This window comes from Microcaecilia unicolor, chromosome 4 (genome assembly GCF_901765095.1).
Source record: "Microcaecilia unicolor chromosome 4, aMicUni1.1, whole genome shotgun sequence".
NCBI lineage: Eukaryota > Metazoa > Chordata > Amphibia > Gymnophiona > Siphonopidae > Microcaecilia > Microcaecilia unicolor.
In genome coordinates, this window is record NC_044034.1 from 253,570,205 (window position 1) to 253,588,094 (window position 17,890).

A 17,890-nucleotide genomic window follows, 5' to 3' on the forward strand; every position below is an offset into this window, starting at 1 on the left:
ATTTCAGATGAGAGGGGAGCTAAGATGGCGGTGTGAGGGGACGCACATTCATGAGCTCTGTTCCAAAAGCACTGAAAGAGGCAAGGTCTGACAGCTTTCTCCAGCATTGGCCGGGTCCCAGGACTTGCGGCAGGCAACGTTGGAGGAGTTTCGGGCTGGTGTTCGACAAGCAAATGCTGCTTCTGCTTTGCTGGAGTGGTCAACCGGCAGCACTGTAAGTAGGGTTTCACTTAGCCCTGCCCTGAGTTCAGCTCCGCAACAGCCCGGAAGAGCTACAAGCGCAATCGGGCAGAATGGCAGCTTGGAGGTGTTCCAGTGCCTGTTTTAGCGTCAACACCCGGGGTCATCTGTACACAGAGCTCATTAATCCAGTGTATTCCATCTTCAGTGAGTACTGTTTCTGTGGATGGAGAAGGGGCTCAAGAGGGTGTGGTGTGCAAGCTGGTTAAGCTGACAAATGTTACTTTGGAGTCTCTTTGGGAAGCCATGGATGCAATAAATTCTTCATTGAATAAAGTGGTTCTTCAGATTTAAATTCTGTGACTGAGTCCCTGAGACTGCAGGCCCAAGGAATAGATCAAAATTTCACTTCACTAAATGTATGTTGGCCTTGTCTCATTAATCCATGCTTTTGAATATGCTCTGTAATTTTGGGCCCTGTTTACTAAGGGGCGCTAGCGTTTATAGCACGTGCACAAAATTAGTTGTGTAGGCCCCATAGGAATATTGTTTTATGTTAAAAATGATATTAAACAACATAGGAAACATTGTGAGACTTTCTACTTTGTTTCAAAAGAATGCATATCCCTAATCATGTGATCTAGAATAGTACTGTCAAATCCGTACCCTTCAAATCAATGTCTAACCACAATCACTTTATTTATAGGGTATAAATATGTCTCTAACATAAATGGTTCATGTTAATTAGTGATAGTGCCTGTTCGTATATGTGCTTCTATGACAGATTATGCTACAGAGACTAGAAAGAGTATAAAATATTTGCTAAATAAAGATTTCAAAGTAGAGATTAATACAATTCTTTCATACATTGTAGAGATGAAAGAGTTTGCTCTTCCCATAGCACATTTCTTACCTGGAGGGATATGAAGCTTGTACAAAATTTTAATTTTTTCACTCATGTCTCCATAATACATAACATCTGCAAGAAAAATAGAAATAAATAACCCAACACATTATAAATGTGGTCTTTATGACATAGACACGCCATTGAGTTTGTATGTACATATGATTTGCTACATCGTTATTCTGCTTTGTTTTTCCCTAAAAGTTATTTATAATATGTTAATATATTTTAAGCAGATGATATAGGACTTCACTTTGATCTACAACCTGTGAAATTATTTTTAATTGGCACTATAATTTTATCCTTCAACCCATTTTACCACCTCTTCACACTAACAAAATAAGGGGGTCTTTTACTAAAGCTTAGCTTGAGTTATCTGCAGCAGGGCCCATTTTATTCCTATGGGCCCTGCTGCAGATAACTCGAGCTAAGCTTTAGTAAAAGACCCTCTAATAGTTTTATTACTTACAAGAAATGTACTTAGAGCCCTGTTTACTAAGCCACGCTGCAGGCATGCAAACTTTTTAGCGAGCTAACAATAGAGACACCCATTATATTCCTAAGGGTGTCTCTAGCATTAGCGCATGCTAATTTTTAGCACGTGCTAAAAAGTGTGCGCACCAATAGCGCAGCTTATTAAACAGAGCCCTTACCTTAGTCTTAATTTACAACATTAATCATATTTGTGCATATATACACAAAGAGGAAATTTCTGTTATCAAGAAATATGAGTTATAAAAATCAGCACACACTTTGAGATATGAAGACCTGTGTTTACAAAGGTGTGCTATATGCGTGTTAGAGTTTTTAATGTGTGTTAACGGTTGATACGTGTCAACTGCTAACGCACCTATAGGAATGTATTGGCGCATTAGTGTTTAATGTGCCTTAACTTTAAAGGCGAGTTGAAAATGCTAATACGCCTTAGTAAACATGCCCCAAAGTACAATTTAATTAGTTTAGTCTATCTGTATACAAATATAAAGACAGTAAAGGATGGGAAAATGTCAGATATAGGAATTTATGAAATTCCAGAACAGAAGCTATGATACAAGTTCAAATTTTTTATCATGTGAAAATAATGGTGGGGAAGGATCATAAATCAAAAATTGCTTACAATTCTAGACTGAAATCTATAACGTATATAGAATATGCATTGTTCTAACCTGAACTGCTTGTGAATTATACTATCAGTCATGAACTGTGAAGAAATGTCAATACTCTGGATATATGCACGGCCCACTTCTCATAAACAAAAATGTATTGATCAAAAAATGGGGGGGGGGGGGGGGGGGGGGAGGTTGCCCCACTTTTTTAGCGGCATGACAGCACTTGAAGTACTACAGAACATTTCATTGGCAAGGGATACACCTATGCAGCATACTGTATGCTAGACTGTCCGTGATTTAGATAAAACATTTTGGGCCGGATTCAGTAAGCGGCACCCAGTGCTATTCTATAAATGGCATTTATAGGATAAGCGCTCTTATAGAATAACGTTGGGCGTGAGGACTTACACCAACTGAAACCAAGTGTAAATCGTGGCATGCAAGTTGGGTGTTCATCCGCATTATTCTATAATACCGAGTGCAATTTTTCCAGAGCACCCCTTTGCAGCTGTGCACAGGTACACTTAGACGCTATCCTATACAGTGGGGGAAATAAGTATTTGATCCCTTGCTGATTTTGTAAGTTTGCCCACTGACAAAGACATGAGCAGCCCATAATTGAAGGGTAGGTTATTGGTAACAGTGAGAGATAGCACATCACAAATTAAATCCGGAAAATCACATTGTGGAAAGTATATGAATTTATTTGCATTCTGCAGAGGGAAATAAGTATTTAATCCCTCTGGCAAACAAGACCTAATACTTGGTGGCAAAACCCTTGTTGGCAAGCACAGCGGTCAGACGTCTTCTGTAGTTGATGATGAGGTTTGCACACATGTCAGGAGGAATTTTGGTCCACTCCTCTTTGCAGATCATCTCTAAATCATTAAGAGTTCTGGGCTGTCGCTTGGCAACTCGCAGCTTCAGCTCCCTCCATAAGTTTTCAATGGGATTAAGGTCTGGTGACTGGCTAGGCCACTCCATGACCCTAATGTGCTTCTTCCTGAGCCACTCCTTTGTTGCCTTGGCTGTATGTTTTGGGTCATTGTCGTGCTGGAAGACCCAGCCACGACCCATTTTTAAGGCCCTGGCGGAGGGAAGGAGGTTGTCACTCAGAATTGTACGGTACATGGCCCCATCCATTCTCCCATTGATGCGGTGAAGTAGTCCTGTGCCCTTAGCAGAGAAACACCCCCAAAACATAACATTTCCACCTCCATGCTTGACAGTGGGGACGGTGTTCTTTGGGTCATAGGCAGCATTTCTCTTCCTCCAAACACGGCGAGTTGAGTTCATGCCAAAGAGCTCAATTTTTGTCTCATCTGACCACAGCACCTTCTCCCAATCACTCTCGGCATCATCCAGGTGTTCACTGGCAAACTTCAGACGGGCCGTCACATGTGCCTTCCGGAGCAGGGGGACCTTGCGGGCACTGCAGGATTGCAATCCGTTATGTCGTAATGTGTTACCAATGGTTTTCGTGGTGACAGTGGTCCCAGCTGCCTTGAGATCATTGACAAGTTCCCCCCTTGTAGTTGTAGGCTGATTTCTAACCTTCCTCATGATCAAGGATACCCCACGAGGTGAGATTTTGCGTGGAGCCCCAGATCTTTGTCGATTGACAGTCATTTTGTACTTCTTCCATTTTCTTACTATGGCACCAACAGTTGTCTCCTTCTCGCCCAGCGTCTTACTGATGGTTTTGTAGCCCATTCCAGCCTTGTGCAGGTGTATGATCTTGTCCCTGACATCCTTAGACAGCTCCTTGCTCTTGGCCATTTTGTAGAGGTTAGAGTCTGACTGATTCACTGAGTCTGTGGACAGGTGTCTTTCATACAGGTGACCATTGCCGACAGCTGTCTGTCATGCAGGTAACGAGTTGATTTGGAGCATCTACCTGGTCTGTAGGGGCCAGATCTCTTACTGGTTGGTGGGGGATCAAATACTTATTTCCCTCTGCAGAATGCAAATAAATTCATATACTTTCCACAATGTGATTTTCCGGATTTAATTTGTGATGTGCTATCTCTCACTGTTACCAATAACCTACCCTTCAATTATGGGCTGCTCATGTCTTTGTCAGTGGGCAAACTTACAAAATCAGCAAGGGATCAAATACTTATTTCCCCCACTGTATACCTGACCTTATTAGGATTTATTTATTATAAATAAATAAATAAATAAATAAATAAATAAATAAATAAATAATATACAAGGTCCACAGGCGCCCCCCGTATAAGACCTTGATTTATCCTTGCTATTTTCGGGTCATAGACCGTAGAAGTCTGTCCAGTACTTGCCCCGCCTCCCAACCACCGGTGCTGCTGTGACCTATAGCCTGCCAGAGAAGCTGCATCTTGCAGACAGCTAGTGTCACTGAGCCCTATAGCTGACCAGCCAGGATATACTATGAGCTTGGATGGTGTTCCTATAACAACCAAACAGAACCCTAGAGAAAGGGATTACAAGGGAGGCCATGAAGAACAGTGGAAAATATTTTACATGCCAGCTTCAAAATGTAAGCAAACGTTGACTCCCCCCCCCCCCAGATCTTTGTCGATTGACAGTCATTTTGTACTTCTTCCATTTTCTTACTATGGCACCAACAGTTGTCTCCTTCTCGCCCAGCGTCTTACTGATGGTTTTGTAGCCCATTCCAGCCTTGTGCAGGTGTATGATCTTGTCCCTGACATCCTTAGACAGCTCCTTGCTCTTGGCCATTTTGTAGAGGTTAGAGTCTGACTGATTCACTGAGTCTGTGGACAGGTGTCTTTCATACAGGTGACCATTGCCGACAGCTGTCTGTCATGCAGGTAACGAGTTGATTTGGAGCATCTACCTGGTCTGTAGGGGCCAGATCTCTTACTGGTTGGTGGGGGATCAAATACTTATTTCCCTCTGCAGAATGCAAATAAATTCATATACTTTCCACAATGTGATTTTCCGGATTTAATTTGTGACGTGCTATCTCTCACTGTTACCAATAACCTACCCTTCAATTATGGGCTGCTCATGTCTTTGTCAGTGGGCAAACTTACAAAATCAGCAAGGGATCAAATACTTATTTCCCCCACTGTAACTGGGCATGTAAATGTATTTACATGCTTTGCATTCTTTAGAATGCGTTTCTGTGCTGAAAGTTGGGTGCAGAATTAGCACCTAACTTTAGGTGCCATTTGTAGAATTCTCTAGATTACCTCTTATGTCAGCGTAGAAAAAAGTAAATATATGTTAAAAGACAATTCAAAATCAGTCTAACTTTATGCTTATTAAACTAATTACAACAATATTTTATGCTTACAATTCTGCAATAGATAACAAAAGTAGGAAGTAGACCAATGACTCCAGGACGCTGAGACTGTGGTGGTATATAAAGGAGCAAACTTTAATGTTGACTCGACACAGTACTGTGTTTCGGCCACAGGCCTGCCTCAGGAGTCTTGAGAAATGTGAAAAAAATGTTCCTAATACAGGTTGGTTTGCCGCTGGCCAAACAGAAGCAGGAGATTCTACAGCTTGTTTACTGATGCATGATAACCGCCTGTCCTATTGAAATACTTTAACAGCTTACACACTCAAATCCGTCATATAAGCCTTTCAATGGATATGTTCAGATAAATGCACTAGCTAATAAATTATTTCACAGAGGTAATACCTAAGAAGGCGACGAACCCTTTGAATTCAATGAGTCCATCTGTATTTTCATCAAGAAGCCGGAAAGCCCTTTCAGCTAGAATATCAGTATGTGAGCCACATGTCCATGACGAGACAAGTTTGTACAGATTAGTGAACTGCTGAGAGTCAATTCTGTAATGTTCCGCATACGGTCTGCTTGGATCGTGCCGCTGAATAATGGAACCAGTCACTCCCCAGTAACAGCTGACTAAATGTTCTTTCTAAAAGTGAAAAACAAAGGGCAATAAAAAGGCATAACATTAGTCAAAGAGCTCCTCTAGGTAAGAAAAAGGATGTCCAAGTCAGGATTTGCACAATTTCCCTACAATTTTACAAAAGGCTTGCTGAATACCTGTAAGGACACAGGAAATGCACATTTAGCATCACATACAAGAGGAACCGCCATTTTATAAAGGAAACACACTCAGAAAAAGAGTGGCTATGTTTAGTAAAGGGTGTTAGGATTTGGAGTTAACACGGATTTTAGAACACAAATCTAATGCTCATCTCTTTGAGGGTATGCTTTATGCAGGTTGTGCACTTTTGTAATCAGTACATGGTAACTGCTAGGATTTAATGCTGGATCACTTAGGGGTCCCTTTTACTACACCATGGTAAAAAGTGGCCTGTGGTAGTGTTGGCACGTGTTTTTGGTGCATACTGGGCTATTACTTTACCACGGCTGGGAAAAAAGGCTTTTTTTTTTTAATGAGCCAAGAAATGGGTGTGCACTGAAATTAAAACAAGCTCACGCCTATTTATATCCTGAATCCTCTCCACCACCCATTGACTTAGCGGTAAGGGCTCATGGACTACCTGTGTGGTAACCATGCAGTGCGTGCCAACTGCTGATTACCCTGGGAACGCCCCCTGTGGTAGAAAATAGAAAATTATTTTCTACTGCGGGATTTGGCACACACCAAACTCAAAATTACTGCCTGGCGCACATGCTAGCCCAGCGGTAATGCCAATTTGGCGTGCGTTAGCCCTCCCGTGCCTTAGTAAAAGGGCCCCATTGTGACTCCTATATAGAAGGCGCTAAGTGATCCAGCGTTAAACTCAGCTGTTATCCAGTTAGCGTACATTATTTAGAACTTGCTAGCAGAATGTTTCCACGCCCATGCCACACCTCCCAGAAAAAAAAAAATCACAGAAATGGTCACTAACAGGTATATTACTGCAGAGCGCTTTAATGCTGTCATGCTGTACCTCATTTAATAAACATACTTCTATGTTAGGAAGCTAAAACTTTTAGATTTTACAGATGGCTTTAAACACTAGAGAGGTAAGCACAATTGCCCCCTAAATCGCCACTGCAAACTCCTAGTCCAAACAAGTAGGTACTAGTTAGCTGACATTTAACAGTTTTTTAAAGGATAAGTGTATGGCCATTACAAATTCAGAAAAACACGTTTACTTTTCAGGCAGGTTCAAGGAATATGCAAACTAGGCACATGCCTTGGATGAAGATGTTTAGGTGAGGCCCTCTTAGATGTGTAATTCAATGGCTCCCAAGGCAGATTTTTGCCCTAAGTCAGCTGGTGGCAAAAAGAAGAGTGGAGGAAGGGGAACCAGAACCACCACCAAAGGACTGTATATTCTCCCCTTTCCTTCATCCACTCTCATCCAGTTGCTGCCAATTTTTCATTGCAGTCAGAAACACTAGGAGCTTCATTTTTGGGAATTTTAAAATATATTTATATTACAATGGAGGAGGGGCAATGCATTTGTTTGTCTAGAGTCTACCAAAGAGTTAATCCTGTCCTGTTTCAGGGTCTGCCCAAACCATGCCCAGAACATGACCTTTTAAAGATGCAAATGCTGCTTAACTTTTCTAAAATGACCTCCAAAACATATACTTAGAAGTTTTGGTAAGGAAGAAATGAGAACCCTCTTGTGCAGCTTGATAGAAAACTACTATAAACAGAATGTAAGATCATTAGGAAACTCAAACAGACCCACTCACACAGTTACCCAAATACATTCATTTTTCTACTTTTCAATATTTATTTAACAGTAAGGGACCTCTTCACTAAAGTGCATCAGGCACTTAATGGGTGGTTAACACGCAAAAGCAGGCTAACTTGCAACTGTGTTAAGGTATTTTATAGCAGTTTGCCGCCTGTTATGCAGTAAACCACGCCATTAATGAATTTCTCTGAATCTCTCTCAGGGGGAATGGCATGGGTGTGGAAATGTTATCCAGTTAGTGCATTATACCAACCACACGCTAACAGGCTAATGCAGAGTTAACATGGGAGCACTTAGCGCCTCCTAAATATAAGGCACTAGGTGCTGCTGTGTTAACCGTGAGCAAGTACTGTGTGCTAATGGGAATACAAATGAATGATCTGAATAAAATATTACAAATGCTTCCACTGATTGCCACATTAGATTTGTAGCAATCGAATGGTACAATCCTGCATTAATTCGCATTAACCGCAATTCTTAACACGCTTTAGTAAAGGGGTCTTAATACACAATTCAATTAATGAGGGTGCCATTTTGTTTTAACAGTGATGTCATTAATGGCATGTTATTTCTATTTTGTGTTAGTAGAAGTTCATCGTCTAAATCATTTATTTCAAGCTTTTCCAACAAGAAAGGTTAAACCATGTTATAACAGATCAGAAACATGCTGCACGTAAGGTATTGGACAAAAGTATAAATACAGTTTGCATCGAATTTAGTGAAACAGCAACATAGTACATTTTTTACTAGTATGCATGATTGGGATGAAAGGAAGCAATACATAAGCATTTCATGTCTAGGTCCTACTTTGCTGCAGAAATCTTTGGGGTCCTTTTACTAAGCCATGCCAAAAAAGTAGCCGGTGGTAGCTTTAGCACATGGTTTCCTCTGCACTCTGGCCACTTTGTAGAGCGGATCTAAAATGGCAGAATTTCAATTTCTTCCATTAATTGCCACACGCTAATTTCCAAATTAATGTGCGGCCATTACCGCCTCCTATTTAGCAGGCGGTAAGGGCTCATGTGCTACTTGTGTGGTAACTGAGCAGTGTGCAGGATTGTTTCCATACTGCCTGATTACCACTGGGAATGCCTAATCCCCGCACTAGAAAATAAACATTTTTCTAGCGTGGAAAATCCAGACCTACTTCAGGGCACCTGGTAATGCTGTTTTGCTGCATGCTACCCATGCAATAACCCTACTGCACCTTCGCAAAAGGGCCCCTTTGTTATGATTACTCTACAAGAGCAGGGTAGCATTCAAAATTATGCTTTGATCTCTAAAGTGGTTTGTTTCACTATAGGAGAGATTAATAAATGGAAATAAAAAAAAACAAAATAACCCCCCCCCCCCCCCCCCCAAAAAAAAAAAAAAAGAAAGAAAGAAAGAAAAAAAATAGTACCTGACCTGAGGAAGAAGGTTCTGGCCTTTGAAAGCTAGTCAAAAAATATATATATACAGTTAGTTCAATAAAATAAAAGGTATCATTTTATTGTTGTGGTTTTTTTGTTGTTGTTGTTCTACTTCTATTTATTAAACTTTAAAATGGACTAATAAGGAAACCACACTGCTTTATACAATGTAAAAGGGAAAGAAACAGGGATTCTAAACGTGGATTTCAAGGGCATATGAAAAAAGTGTGGGATTGAGATGGAGATCATGGGGTAATCTGTGGCAGAAATGTAAAAACTGTATGAATTGAATTGTTCGAAAGTTATTAAGGGAGGAGGTAAATTTACAATGATTATGGACAAACAAGATCTTACAAGGCCTTTAAGAAATTAGGCTAACAAGAGCTGTGCAAACATTGCATGTGGTATTGACCATTGCCAAGAATCCTCAATGACATTACATTGTACACTGATCTTCCTGAGTTTTCAGTCTCTCTCCTTTAGAGAGAGAGGACTTTTCTGGCTTGTTATGAACTCAGCAACAAGCCAGGTACCTCCTTCAGATGTAAGTGTAAGACTCATTAATGCAAGGTCCTTAAAACTGAAGCATTCTCTTCTTTCAGACCTTCTCCCAATTCTGGATGTGACTAAGACATGGCTGAAGGATGGAGAATCATTCTACTTGGCTCAGTCCTAGTGGTTATGCAGATCTATTTTCTAGGTCTTTGACCTGGTCTCACAGTTCTTGTAGAGCAGCATACTCAATATGGAGATTTCGCTGTATTATCAACATCCAAAGTCAGAGACGCCATTATGCATATTTTCAAAGCACTTGGCCTTCCAAAGTTCCATAGAAACCTATGGAACTTTGGAAGGCTAAGTGCTTTGAAAATGAGCCCACATGTTCCTCCGTTGCAGTAATGCAGTTTCCCAGATCACTGACCTCCACTTGTATATCGGCATGGGTAGATTGTATGTCCTGGTGGACACCTATCATCTCCAACTTCAGTCCTTGGAACCAAGCCACCACATCTTGCTTTGTAACTTCAGTGAGATCATCCCGGGAAGCCATCCAATAATCTTCATCCGAGTCTGAAGGCAACGGCGTCATTTTCCTTTTCTCACTAATATTTCCCCTGGAGTGAAACTTCTGTTTTCACCAAAGTCTACTGAATGTCGAAATTTCTCAAGCTTTTTCCTAGTTGACACAGTCTCTGGTAGTAACTAATGGCCACTCCAATCAGGTATCTTATCAATGGAACAGAAAACGCTCAAATTTATTGTGGTCCTGACAGAACTTCCTAATCAAACTACCATTCCGTAAGGTGACATCACTCCCCACCCCCCACCCCGATGAGCCACTTTCTCTGTAGTAAAGTGGCTGATAACATGCTGCCATTTCAACAGAGTTATACTCAAGACACACTATAACCACATACTTAATCAATAAGCTCACTGTACTTCTCGCCTTCTTTGTAAATGATGGATATTACCTGTTCTGCAGTGTAGGGTGGGGTGGGCTGGGGGAAGGTGATTTTTGTGGTTGTTTTGATTTATTGCTTTTGTATTGGTTTTCTTGTTGGCTGGTTTACTATTCAAAACAAAAATTATTTAAATATAAATATATATTTTTATATAGGTCACTGAAGGCATCAATCATGTTAATTGGGTTATATATTAAATTGCTCAATAACATCTCTTTTTAACTGTTGGCTTCCATAATCCACTTGCTTACAGAATGAACTTATTAAACTGTGCACAAATCCTGATTCTGTCATTCAGAAAAAGAAACTGTAGAAATGCTGACAGTGCATAAAGGGTTAGCATACAAACAAATTTATATGAATTACCTTTTATTATGATATTTAAGCTATTGACAAATATATATAAAAATATTAGTTGTGTGTTTTATTGAGTTAGTAAAAGCAGGATAAAATACAGAAGGCTTTTGCTACCATCCCAGTGGTTTACCTTAAATAAATCATACAGTTCTTCCAAATCTTCAAGGGAAAATGAAACATCCGGATAAACAACTCGAAGCTTAGACAAAGAAAAGAATAGATATGTATTAGTGGATACCTATATTACCAGTGTATATAGTAATAATCCAACAAAGCCAGACAACTCCTGGTTTTCTTCTTATCTCTCCCAGTGTACCTTTAGTGTATACTCTAGTGGATCCTCCTCTACTTCTATCCCACTGTCAGTTGGTGTACCTCAGGGATCTGTCCTGGGACCTCTTCTTTTCTCCATCTATACTTCTTCCCTTGGTACTCTGATCTCATCCCATGGTTTTCAGTATCATCTTTACGCTGATGCCTCCCAGATCTACCTCTCCACACCAGAAATCTCAGCAGGAATCCAGGCCAAAGTATCAGCCTGCCTGTCTGACATTGCTGCCTGGATGTCTCAGCGCCATCTGAAACTAAACATGACCAAGACTGAGCTTCTCATCTTTCCCCCTAAACCAACCTCTCCTCCTCCCCCATTCTCTATTTCTGTGGATAACACTCTCATCCTTCCTGTCTCATCAGCTCCTAACCTTGGGGTCATCTTCGACTCCTCCCTCTCCTTCTCTGCACATATTCAACAGACTGCTAAAACCTGTCGCTTCTTTCTCTATAATATCAGCAAAATTCGCCCTTTCCTTTCTGAGCACACTACCAGAACCCTCATCCACACTCTTATCACCTCTCGCTTAGACTATTGCAACTTGCTTCTTACAGGTCTCCCACTTAGCCATCTCTCTCCTCTTCAATCTGTTCAAAATTCTGCTGCACGACTAATATTCCTCCAGTGTCGTTATGCTCATATTAGTCCTCTCCTCAAGTCACTTCACTGGCTTCCTATCCGTTTCCACATACAGTTCAAACTCCTCTTATTGACCAATAAGTGCATTCACTCTGCAGCTCCTCAGTACCTCTCCACTCTCATCTCTCCCTACATTCCTCCCCTGGGTAAATCTCTCTTATCTGCACCCTTCTCCTCCACTGCTAACTCCAGACTCCATTCCTTTTATCTTGCTGTACCATATGCCTGGAATAGACTTCCTGAGCTGGTACATCAAGCTCCATCTCTGGCAGTCTTCAAATCTAAGCTAAAAGCCCACCGTTTTGAAGCTGCTTTTAACTCCTAACCCTTATTCACTTTGTTCAGAACCCTTATTTTATCATCCTGACTTTAATATTCCCTTATCTCTTATTTGTTCTCTCTGTCCTAATTAGATTGTAAGCTTTGTCGAGCAGGGACTCTCTCTTCATGTTCAAGTGTACAGCCCTGCGTATGTCTAGTAGCGCTTTAGAAATGATAAGTCGTAGTAGTAGTAGGTATCAGCTAGTACTCAATATTAAATGCAAAAAATGTTCATATGATATTCAGCCTTACCACATTCTGTTTTGTTGTATCCTCATGACTTTGGAGAACACGTATCCTATGTCTGCATCTCATACACTGAATCTGCTGAATAGAGATATCTCCAAATCTCTAAAATGAAGAAAACAGTTACTGTATTCAAAATTCTGTTTCATGCATGCTTTTCAGAAACTTCAATTTTAAATTCACAATCCAACTAAAACAATCACAAAAACAGTTTGTTTTGGTTCTTTTTTTGGTCTTCACAAACTTTCATCCTCAAAACCCTATATCCCTTATAAACTGGGAGCATAACCCTGAAATAATTATGTGAGAATTCCATTAACCAGTAGACTCCAGAAAAACTGTTTATGTTTATGGTTTATATGATTTATATTTCAAGTTTATTATTTGGCCTGCATGTTCAGTTCAGCCACACATAGCCAACAGTTTAAACAACAGTCAATAAAAAAGAAATTAACTGCAACAGAACTCTGTCTATCCCCTTCCTCCCTTTTAGCCTCTTTCCTGTATCCATTTGTCAGCACTCGTACTATCCTAGCAATCCACAAGCACCCCACTTATACCATTCTCCACCAGTCATTTTTCATATTCCCTCACACTCTCACCAGTGAGCTTAATCCCCAACAGAACCTTTTATCTTAAGTTTTCAGGGTTGTATTTGCTAGAAGTCTGCCACAGTTGTTTATATAGTAATTCTTCTGGTTTGCTGTGAGATTCATAAGTACATAACTCTCATGTGGCCATCTTTTGATCTTTTTACCCAACACCACAGGGGGAGGGGGGTTCCTTTCTTCCCAACATGGTAAGACCACCTTTTAATAGCAGCACCACCACTTGAAGACATCTATGCTTAGCTTTAAGTATCACCTTCTCTGCCATTGGCTGTTCATCATCCAACATCAGCAAATTAAAGCTCCTAACACATTGATAATATTCTCAATCTTTGCATTGGCTGCAGTGTCCCAATCTGATGTTTACATTTAATGCACATGTTCCCATTGCTGGAAGTTTACGGCTGTCTCTAGTTAGAAAACCCCTGTGTATCACGTTTCTCATTCCAGCAAACAGCTTCCTAAGTCCCCCAACTCCTATTCTTTTTTTAATCTCTTTTGAACAGATATCTGTGGGCTTGTCTATACATGTTTCTGCAGCTCCCCTTAACAGCTTGCTCTACACTGCTAAATTACTGAAGGGAGGAGTGTCTTGAAAAAGTCCCTGTATTCCATGCTCCTTTTGTATTTGCTATGCAATGAGCAGTAGTAGTGGTAGGTATACACAAAAGTGTTTATTAGGGAGGATCCAACATGCCTTAACCTAATCAAAGGAAGGCATCTCTCTTCTGTTCACCTTCAGGAAATGATGAATTACATAGAGGGGCATTTTTGAAAGGATGTCCAAGCACAGCCTCACCAACAACTTGTATGGGGACAACAACACCCCCTGTCTTCTGTTGGTTATAACTCTCTCTAGGCAGTCTAGCATCCTATGGCCATGGCCACTGCCTTGTCCCATTGTTTTCCACCTTAAGATCCTCAGACACTATCATCCCAAGGTCCCTCTCCTGAAATATGCTTATTTATTTATGAAATTTATATCCCGCATTATCTCAAAGAGGATTCAAGTTCAATGTGGCTCACAATATAACAATATAACAAAAGTAGAACTGACAAGACGTTCTGATTACATAGAACAAAGTAGATATAGATATATATATATATATATATATATATATATATCTACTATATATATATATATATATATATATATATATATATATATATATATATATATATATATATATATATAAATGCAAAATTACTAATAACAGCAATTATCAATCTCTTGCATCCTATTTTTTTTTTAATATACTTGGATTTCTGCACCCCGAGTGCCTCACTCTGCACTTCTTTGCATTAAATTTTAACTGCCATACATTAAACCATTCTTCTAATTTTTGTAGATCTCATGTTTTCTACTTCCTCAGGGTGTCCACTCTGTTGACAATCTTCATGTCATCTACAAAAAGGCAAACTTTTCCTCTGCAGTGTGGCTCACAAATATATCAGCCCCAGTACCGATCCCCAAAGTATTCCACTACTCACATTCCTTTCCTCCAAGCGGATTCCATTTACTACCACCCTCTGACATCTGCTGGTCAACCATTTTTTAATCCAGTTCACACTTTGGGTCCTAAATTCAGCCTGCTCAGCTAATTCCTCTTGTGAGGAACTGTATCAATGGCTTTGGTGAAATCCAAGTAGAATACATCTTGCGCTTGTCCTTTGGTCACCTTGTCAAAGAAATCATATTCGTTTGGCAGGATTTTCCTCTGGTAAAACCAGGTTGCCTCGGAATCTCATTATTTTTCCTAACACCAATGTGAGGCTTACAGGCCTGTAGATTTCCACTTCTTCCCTGTCCCCGCTTTTGTGAAGAGGGACCACACTCACATCTCCAATTTCTCGGAACCTCTCCCATCTCTAAAGATCTATTACATAAATCCTTAAAGAGGTCCCACCAGGATTTCACTAAGTTCCCTCAGTATTGTGGAAGGTATCCCCATCAGGCTCCATAGCTTTCCCACTTTCAGATTTTCAAGTTGTTTACAAACACTTTCTTCCGTGAATGGAGCAATTCATTCCATTCCCAGATTTACCTTTTGGCAGTTGACTGATGTCTTTCTCCGGGATTTTACTCCACGAACACAGAAGTATTTGTTTAGCATGTCCGATTTAGCCTAATCATTTTCCACATAGCAGTTTTCAACATCTTTCAATCTTACAAATCCATTTCTAGCCTTCCTCCTTTTTCCAATATATCTGACAAAGGTCCTGTCACCTCTCTTTATATTATTAGCCTTTTTTTTTGTGCGCGCGCGTTTATGCCTGCTATATTCCCCTCCTCCCTTTGAGGTTTATCTGGTAATCTTTTACGTGGTCTTCGTGTTGCTCTCTTCTGCATTTCTTAAATGCTGCCTCTTTTGCCTTTATGCTTTCAGCCACTTGTTTGGAGAACCATCTACCCGGACATTAGACACATTTTCTCCATTTGTGCGTACAAGATCCAACATCACCCTTTCCTTTGTGGGTTCTGCCACCATTTGTCTGAGCAAATCACTTTGGCGGGCATCTACAATCTCTTCATCCTTCTGATTCTACTGATGGGATGTTCCAATTTACATCAGACACGTTGAAATCTCCCAGCAATGGTACTTCCTCTTTTATTCACAGCATATGGATATCTTCAATCAGATCCTTGTCCAGCTCATCCATTTGTGCCAGAGGTCTGCAGATGACACCCATAGGTTCCATCTTCTTTTTCCAGAATGATCCACATCACTTTCTTTTTCCCAGGTTCTCTGCATTTCAGCCACTTTAACATTGTTTTTTTATGTAGATAGCCACACCACCATCCCTTCCTGTCCTTCTTAAAAGGTTATAGTCCAGTATGGTTACATTCCATTCACAGGAACCATTGAATCATGTCTCTGTAATAGTAACAATATTCAAGTCTGCCTCAAACATCTGGGCTTGCAAATCCTGAACTTTTATACTTTAACGTCAAGCATATGTACTCATTGCTTTCCATTTGTTGCTCATTAATGAGTTGCTTTGATTTTTTTTTTTTAAATATTAACTTTACCTTCCCCACAGCTATCCTGTTTTTGATGGGGGTGACTTCCAATTCCCTTGTTTCATTACAGTAGTCTCTTGTTCTCCCATATATTGCCCCATTCTCCTATATATATCCTATATAATAAAAAGCACCTCCAACGTTCTGAAGCCAACTCCGTGGCAGTGAAGCCTTGAAGAATTCGTGCTCTCTGTAAGGCTGTGTCCATCTCCTGAATTGACGTCACGTATTTCCAGGTACGTCACACACAGCAGTGACCAATCACTGGAAGGGAACACTGCAGAGTTCCCAGGCAACGGAATGCGACGTCACACGCATGAGGGTGTCGTCGTCCCTCCTTCCCTCCCTCCCTTCCAGTTCCAGGCCCCCTCCCTCCAAATTTTAAAAGTCATCTTCACTTACCAAGTCGGGTTTATGGCGGCCGGCAGCAGCGGTAAAAGGCATGCAGGCTCGGCCCTTCTCTCTCTCTCAGCTCTGGTCCTGCCCTTGCAGAAACAGGAAATGAGGGCGGGACCAGAGCTGAGAGACAGAGAAGGGCCAAGCCTACACACCTTTTACCGCTCCTGACGGCCGCCGTAACTCGGACCCCTATATGTTATAATTTGTATATAATTGTTTGCATTGTAATTTATTTCTTTTTATTATTATCTTTAGTTTGTTCTTTGTTTATATTAAATTTGAAAACATTTATATATTCATGTATTTTTTAAATTATCTAGTTTGTAATATTTACTGTACATACATATTATGCATGATTTAAATGTTATTTTTTTATACTTATAGTTTATATATTTGCATTTTGTTTTAACCTCTGAGGCAGGCTGTTTAGCCAAAATGTGGACCCAGCGGGTAATCACAATTTACCACATTTGGATTCAAAATAAAACCACTCTCTTGCAACAGCTGTGAGGTCAGTGTCCTCCTCTTGGTTGTCACTGCTGTTTTGTTTTCTTGTTTGTTGTCTATAGAGACATTTTGTCTTCCCTTGTTGATTATGTTTAATATAACAGTGCAAAAAAGAGTTTAGTTCTAACAAAATATGTTCAAACAAAATAAAGCAAATGTAGAAGAGAGAATACAAAATAAAGGGCATCAGAAATTGAATACTTGAAATGAAAGGTTACAAGATTTTCTATGGGGTAAAACCCATGATTAAGTTCAAACCTTCCCTGTGCAAATTCAATCACACCCATTTCTACAAATAAAAAACTGTCCATATTTATTAGATTTATAAATCTTTCACAATATAAGATATAGGGGCTCATTTTCAAAGCACTTAGACTTAAAATGTTCCACAGGTTACTATGCAACGTTTTAAGTCTAAGTGCTTTGAAAATACACCTCATAGTCATTCAGTACTTATCTGAAATAGCATCTCAATACTAAATGACCTATATTACATACTTTGTTGATGATAATATGGGATTACCATTATAGAATTAATCTCTTTTTTGCATTGTTACTTAAACTGTGAAATTGGTCATCTTTGCTCTCTTAGGGGCCCTTTTATAAAGGCAAGGTAGTTCTGATTTTGGCACACACCGTTTTCCTTGATAGAAAATATTTTTCCAATTTCTACTGCAGGGGCATTCCTGGTGGTAATCAGCAGTGCGCTGCCTGATTACCATCGGGTTAGCGGGTGAGCCCTTATT

General features: G+C 40.1%; 1 protein-coding gene across 1 annotated transcript in view; it reads right to left on the reverse strand.

The window, feature by feature from the left end:
- The window catches only part of TBC1D8 (TBC1 domain family member 8), a 221,215-nt gene that overhangs the window by 24,551 nt on the left and 178,774 nt on the right, over nucleotides 1–17,890 (reverse strand). Inside the window, 4 exon segments of the mRNA XM_030201431.1 lie at nucleotides 1,094–1,159; nucleotides 5,849–6,089; nucleotides 11,202–11,270; nucleotides 12,615–12,713. Of these exon segments, the coding sequence (XP_030057291.1) occupies nucleotides 1,094–1,159; nucleotides 5,849–6,089; nucleotides 11,202–11,270; nucleotides 12,615–12,713 (475 nt within the window).